At 61.6% G+C, this 24,550-nt stretch overlaps 6 protein-coding genes across 6 annotated transcripts; all 6 read left to right on the forward strand.

The window, feature by feature from the left end:
* Positions 1-593: 593 nt before the first annotated feature.
* LSCM1_07546 (uncharacterized protein) lies at positions 594-4,202 on the forward strand (the record flags this gene model as incomplete). The annotated part of the gene is made up of 1 exon (XM_067324913.1): positions 594-4,202. The coding sequence occupies one exon, from the start codon at positions 594-596 to the stop codon at positions 4,200-4,202; it is 3,609 nt and encodes a 1,202-aa protein (XP_067180758.1).
* A 709-nt stretch (positions 4,203-4,911) lies between these two features.
* Positions 4,912-5,634, forward strand: LSCM1_07547 (uncharacterized protein; the record flags this gene model as incomplete). Its single annotated transcript, XM_067324914.1, has 1 exon — positions 4,912-5,634. The coding sequence occupies one exon, from the start codon at positions 4,912-4,914 to the stop codon at positions 5,632-5,634; it is 723 nt and encodes a 240-aa protein (XP_067180759.1).
* A 909-nt stretch (positions 5,635-6,543) lies between these two features.
* Positions 6,544-9,183, forward strand: LSCM1_07548 (uncharacterized protein; the record flags this gene model as incomplete). Its single annotated transcript, XM_067324915.1, has 1 exon — positions 6,544-9,183. One exon carries the CDS (start codon positions 6,544-6,546, stop codon positions 9,181-9,183), a length of 2,640 nt encoding a protein of 879 aa, XP_067180760.1.
* A 1,263-nt stretch (positions 9,184-10,446) lies between these two features.
* LSCM1_07549 (uncharacterized protein) lies at positions 10,447-13,071 on the forward strand (the record flags this gene model as incomplete). The annotated part of the gene is made up of 1 exon (XM_067324916.1): positions 10,447-13,071. One exon carries the CDS (start codon positions 10,447-10,449, stop codon positions 13,069-13,071), a length of 2,625 nt encoding a protein of 874 aa, XP_067180761.1.
* A 2,283-nt stretch (positions 13,072-15,354) lies between these two features.
* Positions 15,355-17,916, forward strand: LSCM1_07550 (uncharacterized protein; the record flags this gene model as incomplete). The annotated part of the gene is made up of 1 exon (XM_067324917.1): positions 15,355-17,916. The coding sequence occupies one exon, from the start codon at positions 15,355-15,357 to the stop codon at positions 17,914-17,916; it is 2,562 nt and encodes an 853-aa protein (XP_067180762.1).
* Positions 17,917-20,053: 2,137 nt separating this feature from the next.
* Positions 20,054-23,260, forward strand: LSCM1_07551 (uncharacterized protein; the record flags this gene model as incomplete). Its single annotated transcript, XM_067324918.1, has 1 exon — positions 20,054-23,260. The coding sequence occupies one exon, from the start codon at positions 20,054-20,056 to the stop codon at positions 23,258-23,260; it is 3,207 nt and encodes a 1,068-aa protein (XP_067180763.1).
* Between the last annotated feature and the right edge of the window lie 1,290 nt (positions 23,261-24,550).

Consider the following 24,550-nt stretch of genomic DNA (forward strand, 5'->3'; position numbering starts at 1 on the left):
CAGGTTTGCGTGGATGGGCTCCCATTGCGACTGCCAGGAACAACGTATACAAGAGGCGAAGGCGTCACCGCTGTCAAGCCTCCCTCCTCCCCTCACCCTCCTCCTCCTCACATCCCCTTCTGCAGATCCACGTTCTACGCACTTGTGCGGACGCACCTATCCATGCACACCATAGACACACGCGCACGACCGTACATATATGTATACCTACGTACACACAGACCAAGACGGCGCCCCGCCTAGGAGAGACGTTGCTCAGCCCCTCCCCTCTCTCAGCTGCGTGAGGGGCGCTTTCCCATCCAGGGATGAAAGTGTTCTGCCGCTTTGCGCCGACGTCGGTGAACCGACCCGCCACCACGACCACTTCCGCGGCGGCGGCAACGTCCGGTGTGGATGCGGCGGCTGGCGTGCATTGTCGCGCCCCAAGAGAGCCAGCCGAAGCCGCCCTTGTTTTGCGAGTGGAACAGCCTTCATCGGCTGCTGCGGCGGCGACAAGTACGTCGGTCACCACGACTGGCACACATGTCCTCCTCGCTGACCCCGCCACTCTTAGCAAAGCTTCGTTCTCCTGTGACGGCATTTTTCTTCCGCCAATGACGGCCGCTGCCACACCAGCGGTGATAGCAGCTCAGCAGCAACAGCTGTACGAAGTCACGTGCAAGAGCCTGCTGGATCCGGCGCCGCTCCCCCTTGAGCAGCAACAGCGAGGGTGCAGCAGAACTCCCTTGCCGATGGCGGCGCGTCGCATTTACCTCGCCTACGGACAGACAGCGAGCGGCAAGACCTACAGCCTGTTTGGTGGTACCTCTGCGTGGTCCGGCGTCAAGGACCTGTCTCCCTCGGCAGGTGTGGTGCCTCGCTACCTGCACGACGTCTTCAGTGCACGGCCCAGCGCTGCCGACGACGTATTTGTGGACATTTCGGCCTTTGAGGTGTACAACGAGGCCACAACGGATCTGGTGGCGCTTTCCGTCATGCTGTCGTCGTCCGGCACTTCATGCCCTACCACCGACACGGCTGCTGTGGGCCGGCGCCTGCGCCCCAACACGTCCATCGATTCTGGAGGCGGCGTGGCCCACTCCCTCCGAGCTTCTGACCTGCGGCGACAGCTGCCAGTGTGCGTGGCGCACCATCTGTACCGCAGTGAGCAGCAGCTCGAGGACGCTGGCGCGTACACGCACAACAACTTATCGGGCACGCGTAGCGAAAGCTCCATATCAGAATTGACAGGATGCACCGTCAGCGTTGGAGCGGCAGAGATACCGCTCTCATCGCCACCGACTCTTTCGCAGTTTCTCAAGACCGAGTACAAGGCCACTGAGAAGCAGCAAGTGCTGCGTGCACTGGAACGGGCACGGTGCACTACTTTCGCAGAAGCACAAAGCGTTCTGCAGGCTCTCCTTGCCCTCCGACAAGAGCGCGCCACTGGTCGCAACCAAAGCTCCTCCCGTGGGCATCTTGTCCTGTGCGTCCACGTCTACGCGCCTGCTGCGGGTGACAGTCCGGCAGGTGAGTGGATCATGCAGCACGAGACAGCGTTTGTGGATCTCGCCGGCTCCGAGCGCGGCAACCTCTCGGAGGCCGACGTAGCCAATGTGTGCAATTCTACACTCATGCAGCATAAGACGAAGCGGCAAGGCCGTGCCGCCGCCACCGCAGCGTCCTCGTCACGTGCAGGAAGCCAGCACAGCCGCATCTCATTGGATGTGTCCCTGCTATCGGGCACCCCATCGCAGCACAGCGCTGCCAGCCACAGCAGCCCTCGCAGCAGCTTCAGCCCGACAACGACGACAGCCTCCGCGTATCATCGCTCTCTCCTCCGCCCGACCCCTGAGGAAGATAAGAAGGCGGCGCTGGAGCGGCGGCGGCGTGAGACGCGGTTCATCAACGCAAGTCTCCTGGCTCTGCGCAAGGTGTTCCGCGCCCTCCATGAAGCGACACGGTTGAACCACACAGCCGTCCCTCGGGGGCCAGCGGCAACACTTCCGCGTCGTCCTCCGCTGCACCACGCCCCCTTTAAGGACAGTGCGTTAACGGCGATTCTGGAGCCTTTTCTGGTGCCGCAGTCAGCAACAGTGCACGTTGCGCTGCTGCTGTGCTGCTCCAGCAAATCCGTTGACTTCTTCGAGACGGTTGCCTCCCTACGGTTGGGGGCGGAGGCGACTGCCGTGGACCCAGAGGTCGTCCTGCAGGCACTACCGGTGCAGCAACGCGAGCAACAACAGCAGCTCTCGGCGCGTGCTGCTGGCCTACAGTCACATCGCGCCAGCGCCAGCCACCGTTACCGTGACGGTAGCGCGTGCACCGCACGTTTTTCTCAGCAGCTCTTCCGCAGCGCGTCGGCACCGAGTCGGCGGCTGGCGCCCGGAGGCAACGAGTATGCGCAGGGAAAGGCGGAGGACTTCGGTGAGCATACCAGCGCACTTGGTATCAGCGCTGCAGCTCAGCGTCACGACGGGCACAGGTCTGATGAAGTCGTCATGAGCGCCACTGATGCCGCTCGCCTTCGTGGTGAGGCTCGTCGGTATAAGGAAACGGCCCAGCAGCTCTACGAGCAGTGCAAGTCCCTCTGCGAGAGCTACGATGAATGCGTTGATGAGCTACGGCGATGTCACGTCGCGCTGGCAGAGCGGGATGCTCGTATCGCTGCGTTGGAGGCGGCACTCGAAGTCACTCCGGAATGTGACGCAGACACGTCGCAGCAGCCGCACCGGCCTCTGCAGGCGCTGATGCAGTCGCGCACCCCGAAAGCACTCCGCAACGGCTCCATGGCCTCCGGGTCACCCTCCGTATGCGCGCCCCACCCGTTGCGCCGCCAACGCAGTGGCCGAAAGGCGGCGGCAGAAGCTGATTACCCCGGGGTGATCTCAACAGCCGACGACGGTGGCATGTGGACGGAAAACACTCTCCCGGTGCCGCCTGCGACAGTTTCGGGGGCCGCAGCGGGTATGCAAGCCACCTCCACAAGCCCCACAGCACGAGAAGGCAGTGGGCGGTGGATGGTGAGCGTGTCACCCTTCTCAACCGCGTCGGTTGCGGCAGGGACAGCAGGCCAGATGGCGGTGGTGTGCGAGGACGCAGAGGGCATCCGCGGCGTACACGGCAGCATCGGTAGTGTGGGCAGTGACGCTGATGATACTACACGCTGGGCAAGGACGATGCACAGTCGACGCAGCAGCAGCAGCGGGAGCAGCAGCGGCAGCGGTGTTCGGCATCCATCCTCCAACGCGTCCTTTGAGCGGCAACAGCAGCGTGCTCGGTGCGTCATGGACACCCTCCTGGCGCGGCAGATATTTCACTCAGACGCGCCAGCAGAAACTACTTCGTCTCCATCGCCACCCCGCGCGAGTTGCCCCTCACCCGCCCTGCCTGCGCTCTCAGCGCGCGGTACTGCGGGCACCGCAGGGTCCTTGCGGCAGCAGCAGGTGCGAGGCCACAGCTGCAGCCAAGACGGTGGGAGCGGCATGCGAGGGTCGCAGCAACGCGAGCCACACAGCGGCGGAGGCCGACTCGCGAGGGAGGCAGCCACCACAGTCGGCGAGCCACCATGCGTGAAAGAGGCGGTCGAAAAAAGGCCCGCTGCTGCAACCTCTGCGTCTCTGTCAGCACCGCGTCAGTCGAGCAACACAGCCCGTTCCTCCTCTGCCGGCGCAACGGCGTCGTCCTCCGTGGAGGGGAGGGGCAGCGTCAGTCCCAAGCGGCCCTCGTGCGATAGTATCGCGGAGGGTCCGGAGGCGGGCTTCATGAGCCTTCCCTCCCCTGCCGTTCCTGCTGCGGACGGGGTCGCTGTACCATCGGCATCACCGACAGCATTGTCCACGACGGCGACACAGCCGACGGACTGGAATAGTCGCGCCGCGTCACAAGCCACCTTGGATGACTCTCCGTTTCCTGCAGCGTCGAAGCAGGCAATCTTCATGCCGACGAACTGCGACAGCGAGGCGCCTCACGCGGGAGCGGTGGCCAGCGGTGACGAGGCGGGCGCTGTCGAGGAAGTGGTGATTCAGCTCCAGAGGCAGGATCGACAGGAAGCGTTTCACATCCCTGCGACACTGTGTTCACAGACGGAAACCGCGAGTCACGTGCAGGCGAAGAGCAGAGTGGCCTTGATGCCACCATGCCGCAGCTCCTCTCCCGCTGCAGCTCTCTTGGTGCCCGCGACGCTGCCGGCATCGGCCCTAACGCATGTTTACCGGCTATGACTAGAGGGTGGAAGTGCTCGAGATGGTCTATGGGAGCGATAAAAGCACCGGCGTGACGACCCCCCCTCCCACCCCAACCTCCCTTCTTCTCTGTGTGTGTGTACGATGGTACTCGAGCTCATCATGTCTGCCTCCCCTCCTGCGCGAAAAGGGGCGCGGCACCGCTGATGTGGGCGAAGCATTCCTGTAGGAAATGGTGAAGAGCGACATCGGAGAGGCCTCCACGCAAGTGATCAGCACTTGGCTTTCCCCTTGCGGGCGCAAGCGTGGGCATGGTGATCGGATAGAAAGGATGGCTGATCGACGAGTAGCAGCCCCAGACGAATAGAGGAGGTATGCCGGACAGACACAATCACCCACAGGCGCACTCCTTCTTCAAGGTTGTCTCTGTGTGTGTGTGTTCGTATGACAATGGCGGCAGTCCGTGCGTGCGGATAGAGGACAAAAGGCGCCCGCTCGAGTCGTATCGCGTGCATGTGGGGCGAGGGGAGTGCCAAAGCGCGATGGGGCTGCACGTTGACCGGACATCGAACGCCGACCCTTTTCGTGTGTGTGTGTGTGTGCGACCCCTCCCCTGTTTTTGTGCGCGCACAGTACTTCAGAGACGTCGCTCATCCCTCGCTCTCATCTCCTTGGCCTCTTCCATTCCGAAGTGATACGGATTCCCACAGAAACGTACACACACACACACACACACACACCGAGACAGATGACCTTTGTTTTCGAAAGTCGGCTGTTGCCCTTTGGTGACATCACTGAGACGTATGCAGGCCGCATACGACCCATCGTTGCTCACTACGCGCTGGACGAGCTGCCCCTGTGGGATCGGTGTATGCTCGCGGCAGTGCTGCCAGTGGTGCAGCAGCGCCACTCAGCCGGCACCACAGCCGCTCCGTCATCGGCGGCGTTGTCCTCAGTGCCGCTCAGGCCGAACGGAAGCGATAATGGAGACGCCTCTACCGCTGCCGGCGTCTTGACTTCATCGCGTCCGTCCTTTATGGGAGCAGCGCGTAATGAGGAGAGGGCCAAAGCGTCAGAAGGGATGACAGACACACCGTCCCTCGAGGATGTCGCGCTGGCACTGAACATCGCGCGCGCTCTGGATGAACTGGAGGCGGTGTACGACTCGAGTAGAAGCACGCGCGCGGAGCTGAAGCGACAGCACCACCAAGGGGGGCCAAGCGGGGCCGCAGCGGAAGCGTCGTGTCACACTTTTTCACGGCTGAAGACGTCCGAGGCGATTCTCATGGAGGATCTCATGCAGGAACGGTTTTGTGATTCGGCCCCGTACCTCCCGGAGAGCAGTGACGACGATGGCGAGGGTGGTGGCGAGGCAGAGCTCGATGTGGCGATGTGCTTCACCGTGAAGGGAGAGAGCCTGGGCATCGGGTCCGCCAACGTATTCGGCGGTCATGGATGGCATCCCTCCTGAGCACTCGGAGCCATGCATGCAGGGGTGTCCAGTGGAACGGCTCTCTCTTTCTATCCTCCTCCCTCTTTGCTCGCGTGCTCCCCCCCCAAAGACGAGGACGAGTGAGAAGTTGTTAAGAGGAAGTTTCCGGTGCAGCAGTGGTGCGCTTCACGGAGAGAGAGACGCGCACGCGCTTTCACAGCAGAGTCGTGAAGTGATCGTGCTGCGGCTCTCAATCATTGGCCGCCCGCCGCGGAACTGACCCTCCGCAGTGGTGTACGAGTGTATCCACATGTGCCTAGAGTGTGTAGGGTTGGGGCTGGGGGGGAAGGGGGGGATGTGCAGGCATTGACAGGCACGACGGTTCGAGTCAGGCTGGCATGGCCGCTGTTCCTCGCCTTCGCCGTCACGGTCTTTACCACAGGCCACCTCCCTCTCTTCTCCCTCCTTCCTCCGGCTGCGGCGTTTCGCCGTTACATCTACTCCTGCGCGGTCTCCCACCACCACCGCCTCTCTGCCTCTTCGCCTCCCTCCTTCCCCCGAGTGCCTTACCTTTCCCTTTCTCAAAAAAACGAACCCGCTGCTCCATAGCATTCAGCAGCGCACCAATACGAGCGGACGCATAGACACTCGTGAAGAGGCGGGCGTAAGCGCTGACAAGGCGGGGGAGAGGCACACGCGCTCTCTCATTCTCAAGCCTTGTTGCTCGGTGAGAGAGAGGGGGGCGGGCGGGACAACGGGAAGGGCGCGGCAAACGGAGAAGCAATCGGAAAGGCGAGCGGGAAGGAGTCAGGTGCCTCTTCCTCCTCATCTCCCTGCACTCCTCGACGCACTGGTACATACTGTCACAGAGCACCGCCCTCCCCCTCCCCCCGTCCCCATCCCCATCCCCATCCTCCTCTCGCCTCCAAAGTGCTCGGCAGCAGCCAAATGCAGCCGCAGCCGCAGCCGCGCAGCAGCAATCGCGGCTCTGCGCCGGAGATATGTGAGGGGAACAGTTATGTAAAAGCGATCTTGGTGGAGGAGGAAGAGGGGGGAGAAGATGAGGTGAGCACGGGCTGTGGTAGAGGTCCAAGCCTCGGCGGTGGCGGCGGTGGCACCAGCTGCGTCGGCAACTCGCCCCTCACTTCCAGTTCCGGCTGCAGTGCGCACGAAGCCCAGCCACCGCCCGCGGTGGCTACAGTGGCAACGGCGCAGTTGGGACTCTTCACGCCAAGTATAGGCGAGCCTTTGTATCGTGAGCAGGCGCAGTTCCACCGCACGCAGAGCAGAGAGACCGAGGCACTACCTAACCCGCCACAACTGTATTCAGTTCTCGCTGGCGCCCCCGGGGCGGTGGATAGTGGTTGCAGGGCAAGCACGGCCCGCGTCATGCGACTGAGCGCCGTCGCGACGTCCCTGCCCTCCTCTGCATCTCCGCATGTTGTGGCCCATCACACGCTACGCCTCCGACCCTCGATCGACTCACCCCTACCCCCTCCAAATGCGCCACAGCGCCAAGAGCAGGGTGACGCAGAGGACGGGGCACCTCCGTCAAAGCGGCTTCGATCGTATATGGGTAAGCCCACCGACCCTACAGCCACGCCTTCTTCGGCAGCGGGGCCCGGTGGTCTCGGCACCACAGGCGTCAGTGACAGCGGCGGCCGCGTCTTGCGGCTCTCGCTCTCAAGCAACAGCCTCGCTCAAGCGCATACTGCACGAACGCTTGCTCAAGCGCCAGCGACAGTTTTAGGTGCCAGCGGTGGCCGGGGCGTTGGTGACGGTGCGACCACCACAACCGCCAGCGTCTCAGCGCATAGCAAGCCACTCCGGGAGGACAGAGAAGAAGCGGCAGACGGTACGAAGAGCACGGCTGAGGGCAACGAAGAGGCGCAGCGTGTGTCAGGCATGGCACCGCCTGGCTCCATAAATGCATCCTCATCTCTTCCATTGGCACTCCCAGCTTCTTCCACGGCCCCCAACCCTCAGACGCCCGCCATCAGTGCCGCATCTGCTGCCGCGAGCGGCACCTCGCGCGCTGCCCTTGTCCACGCACCAAACACAGGGCCGCCCCTCTCCGCTTTCGTGGCGCCAGCCGTTTCACCGCAGCAGCAGACACGGCCGGCCGTACCCGTCGCGGCCCCTTCCGGCGCGATAGGGACGAACAGCTTCCCGCGCCTACGTTCGCTGACCCCCACGCCGTACCCCGGCGCGCAGGGGTCCCCATGCCGGCGCCACCGCTTTGTGGGGGTAAGCCTCCCCGGTGCTCCGCCACCGCCCATCGACTTCGGCTCCGTCCAGCGCACCGTGAAAGAAATCTACGAGGTGCACGAGAAGCTCAGCGAGGGCACTTACGGCGAGGTCTTCAAGGGCGTCGACAAGCGAACCGGGGCGGTGGTGGCGCTGAAGCGCCTCAAGATGCTCAGCACTCATCAGGGCTTTCCCCAAACCTCGCTGCGGGAGGTCATCGCCCTTCGGCACATCCAGAGCCAGCGTGAGCGGCTCGAGGAGCGACTGCGCAACGACGCACATCACCGTGCCACGGGCGTCGTTGCCGACCCTCTCGCAGAGGTCTCGCAACTTTGCGATGTTCTCCTCTTCGATCGGCAGCAGCGGGACATTGTGCTTGTATTCGCCTACGCCACAGCGAGTCTGGCTGGCCTGTGTCGCCGCCAGTTCGCCTTTACACCATCGGAGATGGCCTTCCTCATGAAGAAGCTCCTCGTTGCGGTGCGTAAGCTCCATGAAATGCGCATCATTCATCGAGACATCAAGTCTGACAACGTGCTGATAACAAGCGAGGGCGAAGTGCAGCTAACCGACTTTGGGCTGTGCTCCATCGTCGCGTCCGGGTCGTCGCGGTCTGGGGCGCATGTGTGGCGGACACCGAGTGTCATTACCCTGGCCTACCGTCCTCCAGAGATGCTTCTGGGTAGTACTGCGTATGATGAGAAGGTTGATGTGTGGTCGCTTGGGTGCCTGCTCGCCCAGATGCACCTCCACGAGCCTCCTTTCTATAGGCACCGCGTGCAGGCACAGCAGCAGCAGCGACGTGCGCCAGAGCGAACGGCGGCCACGGAGTTGGAGCAGCTCTCCCGTATCACAGAAGTGCTGGGGCCGCTGCCGCCGGTGCGCGTTTACCACCCCGATGCGTGTCAGCACATACGTGTTCTGGAGCAGCTGGAGATCCAAGGGCGCCTTGCTGAGTCTGGGCGAGCCGCGCAGCCAGCGAACTGGGGCAGGTTGCAGGCCATCTTCGAGCCTAGCTTCCTGTATCAGCAGTTCCACGGCTTTCGAGGTTGGTTTGAGGCGGAGCTGGAGCGCTCGCGGCACCAGCCGCATCGTAGGCCCACGCAAGCTTGCATGGACGTGATGTGTGCCGCCTTGCAGCTCGACCCGCAGCAGCGCCCCACCGCGGCAGAGCTGCTGCGCATGCCGTACTTCACCACCCTAGATGACGCCCCGTTGCTTGGCAGCTATCAGCGGCTCCTCCCCGCTACACCGGAGCGGGAAGCTGAGGTACGCCGCGGCTTCATGTTGAAGGTGCAACGATGTGGGGACAGCCACACCCAGCGCCGTCCGCATCAGTGACATCCATCACATCAGCAGCAACGGAGAGGGGAAAGAGCAGGCAGGGGGGGGGCGAGGCGCGAATAATTTGCCTCATGGCGTTTTTGGTACGTGTAGCTGTTCTCCAGCTGATAAAGAAAAGCGATGGGGACGCAAAGGGCATCAGCCTTTAAACCTCGAAATAGGCCGCAATTTTTTTTTTAGTACGGCCATCAAGGAAACCGGAAATTCGCAGAGCTTTCCATCTCTCTTCATCGGCAACTTCACCCCCTCCCTCCGAGTGCCCCTTTTTTCTCGTTGCCGCACGTTCCCTCCCTCCCCCTCCCCCCAATCCACTCATCCCCTCTAGGATACGCTCTCTTCAAGGGAGGAACAGATTCGTGTGTGAGTGTAAGTGCCGGAGGGGGGCGGAGAAATCCGCTCCATGTGCTTACCCCTTCCCTTTCGACAGTGCGCGCGGCGTTTTGCGTGCCGCCTTGGCCCAGCCGCGTGCCCTCCCTTGTCTCCTCCCGTCCCCCCCCCTTCCCGACATTCTGTCCCGCTACCACTCTCATGCCGCATTCCTCTCCGCATCTGACCTTCGGCGCCTCGAGCATCCGCACTTGCGGTCCTCACATGGAGACAGACAACAGAGTGAGCAAAGCACACTTGCACACACGCCGACTGACTCACTCATCGCTGACACCATCACCATTCCTGTTGCGCGCATCGTCATACACGCGGGCGCTTATAGTCACTTCCTTCTCGTTTCCTCTCCACATGTAGGCATCCCCCAGCGGCAGCACCTCACTTGTGCAACCGCTCTCTCTCTCTCAGCCATCATACCTTTTTGTGGCCAGCCGCTTACTTGGCGGGGCTTATACGTCTCCCTCCAGGTAAACGCCGTCGCATCTTGACTGACCTCCTCCCTGCTCCGTTTTCGCGGTACTTTGTCACCACTGTTGGCATCATTCGGCGCGACATGTCCGGTGCTCGCTCTTGCGCACGCTGCTGCTTCACCCCTACTCCTCCTCCTCCCCACCGCAACTCGCCTGGCTGTTGCGGCGTCTTGTTAGTAGTGTGTCTCGGTCGTTTTTTCGAAGAGGAGACGGGCTCAGGTGAGGGTTAGGGGGGGTCTGCCGTGAAGGAGGAGGCGACACGATGCGCCGACAAACAGTAAATGGTCTTCGAACCTCAGGGGACACAGGAGGTCCGAAGAGTTTGCCGATACGTGCCCGCTCGCACGACGTGGGCAGCCGTGCACCCTGCCGCAGCGGCGAAGACCATGACGCCTCCTCTCGTAGCATGATTTGGAGGTCGCTGAGCTCACAAGCGGTGGCTGACGCATCCACGGAGCGCCCGTCTTGCCAGCAGCCGCGTCCTGCCATACTCACCGACCGCAAGCCTTCTCTGGACGCTCGAGCGTTTCCCGGAAAGGCGCAGGCAGCGCCTCCGAAAAAATTCTACATCATCGTTGTCTGCGTACTTGTCTGCATACTGATCATCTTCACTGGCATACTGGTACCGATGCTCGCCATACGGAGCAGCGCCGACGCCCGCAACGCCGAACTTCGAGAAAAGGAATACACGATCGGTAGTGCGTGGGCCTCCGTGTTGCGCACCATCATGATCGACGGCCTCGCCGCAGCGCGTGCGCTGGAGGGTTACGCGATGAGCACCTTCGCAGTTTTGGAGCCACCAGGCAACGAGTCTGTTGTACCTCCAAGAGAAAACACGACTGCGTATGTGAAAGGCTTCGAGCGCTTTGCGTCTCTAATTTCCTCGCAGAAACCTGCCGTGGCGCTGCAAGCCATCTGTCCTGACGGAGTCATCACCATGACGCACCCACATGATACAGAGTCCGTGGGCCGCAACTTACTGAGCCCAGACGACCCGACGAATCGATACAGGCCAACAACGATGGAGACAGTGGAATCGGGGCGCTACGCCATCGTTGGTCCGCGACGTACCACCATCGCCTCGCTTCGCCGCCTTTGGGTCGTCTTTACCCGCCTGCCCCTCTACATCAACACCTCCAGCGGCGCACCTCCTTCTCTCGAGAACTTTTGGGGATTTGTGCTACTCATCGTAAACGTAACCGGCGCACTCGATGTTATCCAGCTGGACAACCTTGCCCAGGCCACGCACCTGAACTACGCCCTCTACGATACGTCATCAAGCTCTGCTGACATGCACGTGATCGCCTCCTCTCTGCCACCGGACACAACCGAGGCGGAGTTGAAGGAGTTCATTGCCCACAGTACCGCCATGGACATCCTCGCACCCCTCTCGACGCTACACATCGCGGTGCGCTCACGCGAGACGTACGTATCCCTCACCCCCGCTAATATCACCATCATCATACTCTGGACTCTCTTCGGCTCCCTCCTGCTACTGGGCATCGCGATCGCCACCATTATGTGGTGCACGCGCGGCTACAACGCCGCAGCACACGCGCCCAAGATGGCGCCCTTCGCCATGCTCACCGTCGGCCCCTTCCGCGGCGAGGAGCTCTGGGATCTCGCTGCGGAGCAGATGGCCGAGGTAACGGAGCGACTCGATCGGGTGCTGGCGCAGCAGATGGTGCGCCATCACGCCTGCCAGATCCAGCAGGTGCACCCGCTCACCACATCGTACGTCACACGCAGCGTCGCGGCAGCCGTGCAGATGGCCTTCAGCACGATCGAGGAGCTGCAGCGCCACCCCATCAACGGCCCCTTGCGCGCTGTTCTCGGCAACGAGGGTCCCCTGCCGGTGTCCTACGCCGTGCACTGGTGCACCGACGCCGCGGTGCGCGTGGAGTCACTGAAAGGGACGTACCGCTACGAGGGCTGCGACGTTGTCTTTGGCGGCCGCATGTGGGCCTTTGCCGCGCCCAACATCGTGACGGTCTCCGAGGCAGTGGCGCAGGCGCTGCCGCGCTTCGGACTGCGCAGCCTTGACGCGCGTCCGTACCGCATGGTCAACGTGGCGCGCGCTACTCCGGTGAAGCAAGCCGGGAGTGGTACCGACGCAGGCATCACCGATGCAGCGGACTCCGTAAACAGAGGCGGTACCTCAATGCTGCACCTATTGGTAGACGCAGCGAAGGCACATCTTATTATAGCAGCAGAGGAGGCGACTGCTGCCGCCGCGGCAGCTGAGACAACGATGCCGCAGCTCATGATCGATACCGTTCAAGGAGTCAGCCCCCCATCTGGGCGAAAAACTCGTTTCAGATCGTCGAGCGGGGGGGTCGGGGCAGCCACGTCAGGCCTGCAGGATGTGCCCAGGCGTTCGATGAAAGCTGTTTTTACTGCCTTTACCAACTGGGATCCAGCAAGCACGGCGAAAAGGCGCTCAAGATCGACCCTCGCGGCGCAAGACCGTGGGCGCTCACCACTGCAGGGGCGCCTGGGTGGCTGCAGCCCTTTGAGCGACGGTGCTTTGCACACGGAACAGCAGCTCGTGGTGCCAAGTCAGCTTATTGTGGAGCGCACCGCGGCCTCGTCCCACAAGCGGCGTCTTGTACTCATTGAAGCCGATGCCGTCACACGTGCGCTGCTGCAGCCGCTGATCCCCCGCTCACTGGATGTGGCCCTGCGCGTTGCCTTTGACTACCAGTCCATCACCCTCAGCGTACGCTACGACGAGGTGCGTGTGCTGGTCTACTACTTCTATTCCAGCTACAAGATCCTGTTCCGCCCGCTGGCGGCGCCGGAGCTGCACAACATCTTCCGTCGGCTGATGACGGCCTTCGGTGTGCCGCAGCAGGGCATCCTCGAGCACCTGGCCGCGCGCGTTGCGATTCAGTGGCTGTCGCAGGTGCGCAAGATCAACGGTTTCATGCATCGTGGAGGCTCTCTCGAATGCAGTAGTCAATCGAGAAGCACGACGGCGTCCTCCGCTACGGGCAACAGCCCACCGGAGGCGCAGTCGCCGCTGACTTGACTGCGGCTAGCTGGCGCCTCTTGTTTGGTGTGGAGCGCCGCAGCGCCCCATGCCCCTCCTCCTCCCGCTCACGCACCTGCCCTGCCTTGCATGCACCCGAGTCAGGGGCGTGGCCCGTGGTGCGAGGGGCCCAGCGGATGAGGGAAAAGGGAACGGCGCGGTGTCCCGGCATGCAGCAGAATCAGCGCAGGTGGCTTCGTCGAAAGAGCGCCCGTCCACAACGTGACGGGGCGTCGGCTGAGCGGTAGTGAGGCAGCGACTCCTCCCTCACCTCCCGTCCTCTTTACCCAGCGCTCTCTGCCTCCGCTTCGTTGTTGGATTTCCTTTGTCGTCGTTGGCACACGCTCGCGCCGCCTCCTTCCTGCGAGGTCTGGTGCACGCGTACGCGTGTATGTGTGCATTCATTCTTATTTCTCTATACATGTATATCAGTATCTACATCTATATATATATATATATACTGATGCGTGCGTGCGTGTGTGTCTGTGTGTGTGTGTGTGTGTGTCTGTCGTGACGTCATCGTGGGCAGTGCCCTTGTACTTCCCTCTTGCAGGGAGTGCTGTGACACCATTTCGCCACCCAACGCACGCACATGCGCGCATACATACACACACACACACCACGACATCCTCCGCTGCTGCACTGCCCTTTTTCGTCTGTTTATGTATGTGCATGAGTATCTGTGTGTGTTCCCATTCTCCGCCCATTTACCTTTGTCTTCTACTTGTGTTTCTGCGTCTGTGTGTGCGTGTGCGTGTGTGTGTGAGGCCCTCCTCCACGCCCTGAATCTCTACGCCTCTCTTGAGGGTCAGGTGGAGGGCTGGAGACGCTCAGGCAGTCCCCCACCCTCTATCCCGGCCAATAGCGGGCCGCCTCTGATCGGTGACAGAGTTGCGTGTCCGCAATACTGGGGGGGGGGGGTCAGGGCGGCCCCTCGCCACTGATGTCGGCGATCGGGTCGTTGTCCCTGTCGTGCCGGGGTGGCCCACGGCAGCGCATATGTCTTTACGATCTAAACGGTTGTCGACGTGTCACCTTCGCTCGAGCGCGTTTCACCCGGTGGCGAGCAGCATAGCGGGCGCAGCTGTGACGCGGCCAGGGGTGAGTGGTGTTCAGCTTGCGTGAGCGGGGGCCGCTAAGTGAGCGCGCTCAAAGTGTTGATGTAGCTGGCGTGGACTGGTGTCCAGGACAGGGTGCACCTCTCCCTGCATACATGCGGGTGACGCTTTCTCTCTCCTTCGGTGTATGTGCGTGCACGAGAGCGCGAGCTCCAGCGCTTTCTCCCATCACCCCTCCTCTTTCCTCTCTTCCTGTCGCTATCTCTTCATCAGAGCTCCTTGGGGGCCCGCGCGTAGGCCTCGGCACATTCGCTGAGAAGCTCCACACATTCCTTCAACTACCCGCGCAAGCACAGAACTTTGACACGAACAGCAACCACCCCCGCACACACGCGCACTACCTCGTGCGGGTCACCGCCAACGGCCGACCCTCTCCGTTCAATTCGTTCGAAACCGACTCCACACACACACACCACCTACGGCGCCATCGGCAAGCACCGCACCTTTTTTGTGTCTGTCCGCCTGTTTGTGTGTGTATGCGCGCGTGTGAGTGTGTGTTCGCTCGCTCGTTACCTCTGCCTTTTCTTCTTGTTCGTTCGCTTACTCGCCACCCCACCCCCTCCGTCTTGTGTCTGTTGATATTTGTGCGCGACTTGTGCCACTCAGTGCTGTTCATCTGCGTTCACGTACCCGCGTGCATTCATATTTATAATATTTATATTTATGTGTGTGTGTGCCTCTATGCGTATTCGCATGTTTTCCTTCTGCAGATCGCTCTGCCGCTTCCTCTCCCCTCCCCTTCCCCTTCTCACCCCTCCTCTACCCTTTCCCTCAACGCACACACACGCACGGGTGTGTGCGCGCAGCAGTCGCTGAGAAGGCGGGCAAAAAAGGACGTGAAGTCCTCTTCCCCCCCGCCCCGCCCGCGTTGTTGCCGCTGTTTGGGCGCCTCTGCTTCATCTCTCTTTCTCTCGCTGTGTGTGTGTGTGTGCTTCGACCTCCTCTGCTAGCGCTTCGCCTACACCACCCCCTCTCCTCCCCCCTGCCCTTTCTGCGCAATTTTTGTGTGGTCATGTGTGTGTTTCAAGCATCAGCGCTTTTGTTTTCGTTCTCTGCTCCTCTTGCCGTTGCTTTCGTTTTGGTGCCTTGGCTGGTCGACTACCTGCGCCGGCCCATTTTGCCACCATAGCCGCCTTTCCACACTCCGTCGGACCTCACGGCCGGGATGATGAAGGGCGCCACCTACCCGCAGGTCATTGGGGCACGTCTGCCCCAGCTGAGGGTGCAGGCGCAGCTCTACACCGGCATTGTCGCCTTCATTGTGTGCTTGCTGCTTGTCTTTGCCGGCATATTCTCGCCGCTGATTGTGCTGCGCAATTTGGATAAGAAGTACGAAAGGAAGATACGGCCCTTCGAGTACAGCCTCGCCAACGCAGCTGTGGCACCGTTCCGGCTGGCCATGGTCGAGGCCTACGGCATCAGTCAAGCCTTGGAAGGATACGTGCTAAGTCGCCTTGTGAAGCTGCCGGACCTCGCCGCACCACCGGAGATGCGCATTGCCGGCCAAAATTTCTCTAACTTTCCCGAAATCGGCAAAACACTTCTGCGCAACCTCTCCATGGTCGTCATGACCGCCTTACTGCCAGGCGGCGTGTACGCCTTTATTTCGCCAGCGAACGCGGCGACGTACGGCCGCGACACATTCGACCCTCACGACAACGCTCAGAACTACCAGCCAACGCCTATGGAGACGCTTCTCCTCGGCCGCGCTGTATACGTGGGGCCGTTTCGCTCCTCCTCTGAGATTCTGCTGGGCCACTGGGGTCTCGCTGTGCGCCGGCCCATCTTCAACCGCACCACGTATCAGCTGACGGACATAAGCGCCTTCTGGGGCTTTGCGTTGACGCTGGTGAACATTAGCGGCATTCTCGATACAGGCCCGTTTGATTTCTCCAGCTTCGCCTACGAGGACTACGGGGGCGTGGACTACCTCCTCAGCGTCGAGGAGACGTCCTCCGGCAATATCACGGTTATTTCCACCTCGCTGCAACGGCCGACGCAGCGTCAACTGGTGGAGTTCATCCGGCTCGGCACAAGCGTCGACATTGCCCCGAACCACCCTTTCACGGTAACCGTCCGCGGTCGCGGCTACGGCGCGAACCTCTCGCCCACGAACGTCATAACCGTCGTCTCCACAGTGCTCTCTGGACTGTTCGTCACATTTGCCGTTGTCATTGCAGCCGTGCTGTGGTGCACGCGCGGCTACAACGCCGCAGCACACGCGCCCAAGATGGCGCCCTTCGCCATGCTCACCGTCGGCCCCTTCCGCGGCGAGGAGCTCTGGGATCTCGCTGCGGAGCAGATGGCCGAGGTAACGGAGCGACTCGATCGGGTGCTGGCGCAGCAGATGGTGCGCCATCACGCCTGCCAGATCCAGCAGGTGCACCCGCTCACCACATCGTACGTCACACGCAGCGTCGCGGCAGCCGTGCAGATGGCCTTCAGCACGATCGAGGAGCTGCAGCGCCACCCCATCAACGGCCCCTTGCGCGCTGTTCTCGGCAACGAGGGTCCCCTGCCGGTGTCCTACGCCGTGCACTGGTGCACCGACGCCGCGGTGCGCGTGGAGTCACTGAAAGGGACGTACCGCTACGAGGGCTGCGACGTTGTCTTTGGCGGCCGCATGTGGGCCTTTGCCGCGCCCAACATCGTGACGGTCTCCGAGGCAGTGGCGCAGGCGCTGCCGCGCTTCGGACTGCGCAGCCTTGACGCGCGTCCGTACCGCATGGTCAACGTGATGCGCTCACGAACCCTCTGCGGCGCTACTTACAGCAAAGAGCTTAGCAGTAGCAGCGCTGACGCCGCCACCCCCACGATTTACTTGCCGTATCCGCTGCCCACCACTGTACAGGCAACCGCTGGTGTGCGATGCCGCAGCGAGGTCTCCCCGATGACGGCGCTCATGGACAACAGCAGCGACATCGAGGACGCACAGCCGCTGCCGTCGCAGCAGCTCTTAACCCTGCTCGACCAGCGCCGACCTGCGTTGGTGGCCGCTGCTGCTGCAGCGCCGCGTGACTTTGATGAACTTTTGTCCTCACCTCACGTCAATAATTCTGCTACAACCGCCAACTTGTTGGACGGTGATGATGTCTGGTCGCCCGTCTCGCCCTTGTCCGTAGTTGATGGCGGCGCTGCCAACGGCGAAGTTTCGGCGGCCACACGCGCTGCAGCGACCTCCTGTGCGCAACCCAAAAATGAGGGCAATGAATTCCTCTCGGCGCAATCGTCGTCGGTGGTGCAGCATCTGCCGAACGCATCCAGCTCTCTAGGCATTGCCGTCTCCAACGGTGCCACTACAATGCTGCGGCTGAACTCCTTCGCCTTTCAGGGGGACGCCGTCACACGTGCGCTGCTGCAGCCGCTGATCCCCCGCTCACTGGATGTGGCCCTGCGCGTTGCCTTTGACTACCAGTCCATCACCCTCAGCGTACGCTACGACGAGGTGCGTGTGCTGGTCTACTACTTCTATTCCAGCTACAAGATCCTGTTCCGCCCGCTGGCGGCGCCGGAGCGCCACAACATCTTCCGTCGGCTGGTGACGGCCTTCGGTGTGCCGCAGCAGGGCATCCTCGAGCACCTGGCCGCTCGCTGCTCCATCCGGTATGTACAGAATCGATCGAAATCGCGTCAGGCGGCACTGCAACGGCGTCGCTTGCGCGCCCCCGCGGGCGCGTCCCCCCTAGCGTTGACACCGCAAGAGAAGCCCGGAAAGGCTCGTCCCTGAGCTGCTAGCGGCGGCAAGATGGATGGAGTCAGGCGCGCAGGCACACGGCACGTGCTGACCTCCACCCTCCCTGTCGCGTGTCTTTCTGGCTTCATGAGGCGGCACCTTCTGGGCCAAGAATGTCCGCTGAGCACCGACAGACAGCGGGGAGGGCTGCGCTACCGCTCCCTTCTCGCTCACTCGATCCTTGGCTGGAGGTCGATGGTGCTGCTGTGAGCATGTATGTGTATGGATAAAGCACCTGAGACCAGTCTCGCGCAGAACAGGAAAGCGCGTTCAATCACCCCCTTCCCCACCCCCGTGATGTTGGTGCGGGTGCGACAGGCATATGGCTTATGTTGAAGGTGAGCCGATGTATATGTGTGTGTGTGCGTCTGTGTGTGTGCTTGTATGCCTCCGTCCGCGTAAACGTCTGTTGGTGCCTTTTCGTTTCCTCCTCTAGTTTATCGCTGCTGCTCGGTGTTGCACTTTTTTTTGCTTTCAAGTTTGCTGTGGCGTCCACCCGAGCGAAGTTTCTGCCCGCCCCGGTGTCGAGGTAAAGGCGGAACTTCGCACAATGGCGGGAGAAGGGAGGGGAAGGAGGCGTGGCGGTCTTGTCAGTTCTGCTTGGAAAGCAGCGCCGGTGGTCGTTTCGATGTATGGGTGGAGGCGTACGTGTGTGCTGGTGCGCAAAGAGGCCTCCACCGCGTCATGATCCATTCCTGACAGCCCCCTTGCACGCACACACAACCTCAAGTAGCGCTCGCCCCTCTCCAACCTGTCCCCTTTCCCTCCTCTTCTGTACTTCAGCCTTCACTCCCTGGGTTGGTGCGTGTAAATCTTTTTGAGGCGCCGCCTCCGTCATTCGCTCGGGCCGTCCCTGGCGTCATCACCTTTCCCCCTTCTACTCTGTAATGCACATGCTTGGCGTCTTTGTTGGTGTGTGAGCGGGTGCGCCACAGCCTTCCAAAGGCACGATAGGCGTCTATAAGAGAGAGCAGGCGCCATCATCGAGGAGGGGGCGGCGCGTGTCAGAATGCCACGCGGTGTCAACGAGGCACAAAGACGTCTGCATCAAGGCTCTTACTCCATCCCAGGATGTGGCAGAGGTGGGGGGCATCATGGCTTCGGTGTCCCCCTTCCTCCCTCTCTTCATTCGGCGCCGCCAGAGCCCTTCCCCGTCCCCTCTTGTGCCCGTCGCTAGAGCCTACTTGCACCGGCTTCACTGCCGTCGTTTCGTGGAGCGGGAGACGCAGCCGGGGCGGGGAGGGTACCGAAACCGCTCGACGCATTGGCTCGTCCTCATCAATGCTCATCGTCTCTTCTAAATCGCTCTCTCTTCCACCCACACCCATCCACACACACACACACGTCACATAACTGAAGGAGATGTGCAATTAGTTTGCAATGCGCCCCTCTTTTTACGCATTCGCCTCGCTTACGCTTTCGGTTGTGTCTCCGTGCCAACACGTCTCACACAGTTCCCCCCCTCCCTATTGCCTCCCTCTACCGTTTGACGCGGCACTGCTTTAGGCCCCACTCGCTCTGCGCTCCTTGTGAATCTGCTCCATAAGCAGCGTCATCACTCCCCATTCGCACGGCCGCTTTTTTTATGTATCACCGGTGCCGCTACGCCTCCTCCTCCTCCCTCTCCTCTGCTACATTTCGCTTCTTTTATGAGTGTGTGTGTGTTGTTCGAATTGCTGTTCGCTTTGCCTTCTCTTCTCCGGGCAGTTCACTCTTACTTCGCGGCGCTCTCTCTCTCACACACTCACACACACGCACACCTCCTCTCCCTCTCTTTGGCCATTTCTTTGGTTTCGTCACGGTGTCACCGGCGGTGGTGGCTGTCACTTCTTTCCCCCAACTCTTTTCAAGTCTGACGCTCACGTCGGCCGCATACGCACCCATACGCCAAGAGAGGGTGCGAGAGAGAGGCACCGGCTGCGATAGCGTGTGTGCGCGTCCTGTGTAGTGGCGCCCTCCGCTACGGCGAACTTGGAAGCGAAGAATAGGGGTGGGCGGGTGGGGCGGCGACCGTGGCCGTGCGCCCATATATACAGCGAGCGGCGAGAGACAGGGAGTTACCGGCACCATACGCGCCACATCAACGCAACACCAGCACGAGGAGGAGGCGGAGAGGAGGAGAGGAGGCGAAATGAAGAAGATATTTCAAACCCCCACGGGCAACTCTGCCGAAGACGAGCAGAACAACAGACGCCACGCGAAGCGGTTCCGCGTGTACCTTATTATCTTGGCCGTGTGGATTGCCTTGCTGTTGATCCTCATCACGATTCTCGCCCCAATACTAGTCCTGCAGCATCGAGATAACCTGCTGGAGCAGATGCACCAAGAAGAGGAGAGGCTGCTGGCGAGGAGCTACGCCACGCAGTTTCGCGACGCCATCCTCGGGGCCATCTCGGCCGCGTACGGGTTGGAGGGCTACATCATGGGTGTAATGAAGTCGCTGCCGAAGCTCGGCGGCACCCCTGCCCAGCGCATGAGAGGGCAGTACTTCCCAAAATTCTACAGTTATTCTGAACTTCTGGCCTCCTCATCGCCGCACGTAAGCCTCTTTGCGACTGCGCCAGGCGGTGTCATACTGCAGGTGAACCCGCGCGACGAAGAGTCTAAGCTGAAAGGCTGGGACCTTCTCAACACCTCCGGCTACGGTGTCAACCACACAGATCCGGCGGGAGGGGAGCGGGAGAATCCCTTCACGACCATCAAAAAGGGCGAGCTCGCCTTGACGGGCCCGTACAAAAGCCCGGGCTTGCCGTTGCTGGAGGAGGCCAGCAGCTTCAAGACGGCCGACTTGTGGTGGGTCGACCTCCGCCAGCCGATCTACAACGCAACCTCGACCGCCTTCATCTCAAACACGACGTTCTGGGGCTTCGCGATCGTCGTCTTCACCGTCGATGGGCTCATGCGTCAGCAAAACTTCACGTACTTAATGGATATCAAGGAAATGGCCTACCTTGTCTACACGCTGGGGTACAACTCCTCCTCATCCTGCACGGTCATCGCTGCCTCGGCCTTCTTCGGAGATGAAACCGACTGCAACGCACCGTCTATGCAGGCATTCATCAACGAAGCGACCACCCGCGATGTCCTCAAGGAGAAGCTCTCGTGGAGGATATCCTTGAAGAGCATGAAGCGGGTCGACCAGCTCACGAACCGTGTGCGCAACACCATCGTCCTTTCATCGGTCATTGGTGTCCTGCTGCTGTTCGTGCTAAGCGTGTACATCATTGTGCGGTGCACGCGGGTCTACGATGGCACCGTGCACGCGCCCAAGATGGCGCCCTTCGCCATGCTCACCATTGGTCCCTGCCGCGGTGAGGAGCTCTGGGATCTCGCCGCGGATCAGATGGTGGAGGTAACGGAGCGGCTCGCTCAGGTGCTGGCGCAGCAGATGGTGCGCCATCACGCCTACCAGATCCAGCAGGTGCACCCGCTCACCACATCGTACGTCACACGCAGCGTCGCGGCAGCCGTGCAGATGGCCTTCAGCACGATCGAGGAGCTCCACAGCTACCCCATTGACGACCCCCTGCGCCGCCTGCTCGGTGACGAGGGCAGTCTCCTGGTGTCCTACGCCGTGCACTGGTGCACCGACGCCGCGGTGCGCGTGGAAGCGATGGGGGGCGGCTTCCGCTACGAGGGCCCCGACGTCGTGTACGGCGGCCGCATGTGGGTTTTTGCTGGTCCGAACGTGGTGACTGTGTCACCAGCGGCGCTACCGAGCGCGGCCTGCATGCCACATGTCAAGTGCAGACTTTTCGACTCGGTATTCTTGCGTGGCGTGACAACTCGCCAGGACCTTTACGTTGTCACGGATACTGCGAATCATCGCCTGAGGGAGGCGGAGGCCTTCGCGGCGGATCAGATGCGTCGCGCACGTCAAGCACAGCTGCAGAGCGCCGCAGACAAGGAGGCGGAGCTGGAAAGCATGGGCTACATGCAGCGCGATCGGCTGCTCACCTCCTACCCGCAAGCGGGCTACGATAGCAGCGACCTCGACGGCAGCTCCTTCTTTGCGCGCGGGGTCACTGCCTATGGTCTTGGCGCCGCCTCTCGCGTTGGCAGTGGCAGCAATCTCGTCTCCCTCGTAAACGACAGGGGCGTTAGTCCATTGGTCGATCGAACACCGAAAAAAGGCATGCGCAGGGATCCTGTCGTGGGGGGCGGTGGCTTACCCACGGCCATCGTCGTGCCAGTCTCGACCTCTGGAGATGCCGTGGCCAGCAGAGTCGCGGCGGCGGCGGCGGAATCGCCGTCGACGCTGTCACCGCTGGAGCCGCAGCGGCGCATGGTACGTCGCCCCGCGCGGCAGCGCACGGCAGCCAATGTCACTTCCGTCTCATCGACATCTTCCTCCAGCGTGGCGGTCGTGCAGGCCGAAAGGGAGGGAGGAATGGCGGCTGTGACGCCGCAGACGCCACTGGGGCCACCGGTGGCGCCGGTCGCCGGGGCGGCCGGTACTCTACGGCTGCGGCGCGGGCAGCAAAGTGCGCACGCCAGCCAAGGCGCCACCACGAGCGGGGGCAGCAGCGCCGGTGCCAGCAGCAATAGCCCCGTCAGCAACCAAACAAAGGGCGTGTGGCGCCCCGACCTTCTCCCCACTAACCCGTTCGTTGTCGTCCCCCCAGCGGCCACGATGGCGGCAGAGGCCCACGGGTTGGGCAGCGGTGGCGGCGGCGGCTCGCCCACCACGCCCATCTCCGAGGAGTCAACTGGCGGCCCGCTCGGCAATATTCCAGCCTATACGAACGGCAACCCACTTGCACACTGCACGACTGTCGTCGCGGCCTCTTCGATCACTGGCTCACTCGGAGGGCCTGCTGACCCGGTTGCGGCTGGCGACAGAGGCGCCGTCAGCGGCACACTGCTTGCATGTACTGCACACAACAGCGAAGACACGGGTGCACTGCAGGCGAGCACGCCTGTAACGGACAACTTCAGCAGCGACCTACTCCTGCGTCCCGCAATCTCCTCCCAGTCGGACCTACTGCTCCGCGCGGTGTTCGAACGGCAGGCTGTCGCGCTCGACCTGAGCTACGACTCGGTGCGTGTGCTGGTCTACTACTTCTATTCCAGCTACAAGATCCTGTTCCGCCCGCTGGCGGCGCCGGAGCTGCACAACATCTTCCGTCGGCTGATGACGGCCTTCGGTGTGCCGCAGCAGGGTATCCTCGAGCACCTGGCCGCTCGCTGCGCCACACGCTTCCTTCAACGACACGAGGAGACGCAGACTCTCTTGTGGGATCAGCAGCATCGACTTCAGGCACACGCCCGGTCTGTCAGCGCAAGCGCGGCTACAGCCACCTCCATCTCCGATAGCGACGAAGGCATCTCCGGCTGAGTGGCGATGGGCGAATTCGGCCGGCAGTGAGCCGGCGCACATGGGGGGAAGGGAGATCGGGTGTGCGTCGCAGCGATGACGGAACGGGTCGCCTTCCGACCCCTCGTCTTGCCCCCGAAGCCTATCCACCACACCCGCACGCTTCTTCTCATCTGAACGGCCCCTACACGCATCCGCACTTTCCTCCTCCTTTCGCAGCATTCGATAAAGTGTTGGTGTGCAGGTTAGTGCGTGGGCGAGTGGTTTCGCCGTAGTGTCGTGGCTCTGTCATCGCACGCTCTCCTCGATCACGAGGCATGCTGTCCAACATACACCTGAGCGCATATATATATATATATACATAGATATATATATACATTCGGATGCACTCGTGGATGTGCGCGTCGTGTGGCGCACCAAGTTTCCCACGGAATGGTGAGCTCGCCTTCGCGGATGCTGTTACGAATTGCGTGTCTGCTCGCCCTCTTTTTCTTTTCTTGTGTTGTTGGCTGCTTTCACCCCTCCCTCCTCCCCCTCTTTCTCTCTCTCTGTGTGTCTGTCTCTCTGTTCATATTGTCGTTGGTCTGTGTCCGTCTTTGCTTGTGAAGTTTTCGCCTTCCTCTCCCCTGCTTGCCTCAATTCATCATCACGGCCGTCGCTCTCTTCACCCCTCCCCCTCCGTCTTACTCGCGAATGTCTTTCCGCATTGCCTTCTTTGCCCATCCTCTCTGACTTGGACACTCCTCCAGCATCAGCGACCTGCTTCTGTAGGCATCGACTCACCCGTTTGCGGAGCTCCCCCACCCCCCACGCTGTGGGCAGAGGGTGCATTGTCGGCAAATATCAGGTCAGGAGCGGCCGCGGCGCTTCCGCGCAGTTGTATAGGCATGAGTGCAGTAACAGCATTATCGGCGGCTTCAGGCTGCAGTCCCCTTCCCCCTCCCTCCTCCTTCTCTCTTTGCCTGCCGTGATCTTGCTGAGTGTGAGAACAACGGAGCTGCGACGTGTTTCGCTGCGAAGGCGCAGAGAAGCGTGTGCGGCCGCTGTGACAGAATCACGCTCCCCCCCGCACACATACACATCATCCTCACTACGGCGCTCAGCACGCGCCCTGTCGCAGCGGACGATGGCATCATGCGCCCCATGGGAGCACAAGAATCAGGTCAGCCGTGTCAGCGGAACCAACGCGGAACGCACCAGTAAAGTGACTTGCCACCCGTCTCAGACGCCGGGCTGACATTATCTCCGCCCTCCCCCCCTCTTCTCCCCAAGCCAGCGAGATACGATGCCGTGCACTGCAACAGCTGTTGT

The sequence above is a fragment of the Leishmania martiniquensis genome, chromosome 9 (assembly GCF_017916325.1).
Source record: "Leishmania martiniquensis isolate LSCM1 chromosome 9, whole genome shotgun sequence".
Lineage (NCBI taxonomy): Eukaryota > Euglenozoa > Kinetoplastea > Trypanosomatida > Trypanosomatidae > Leishmania > Leishmania martiniquensis.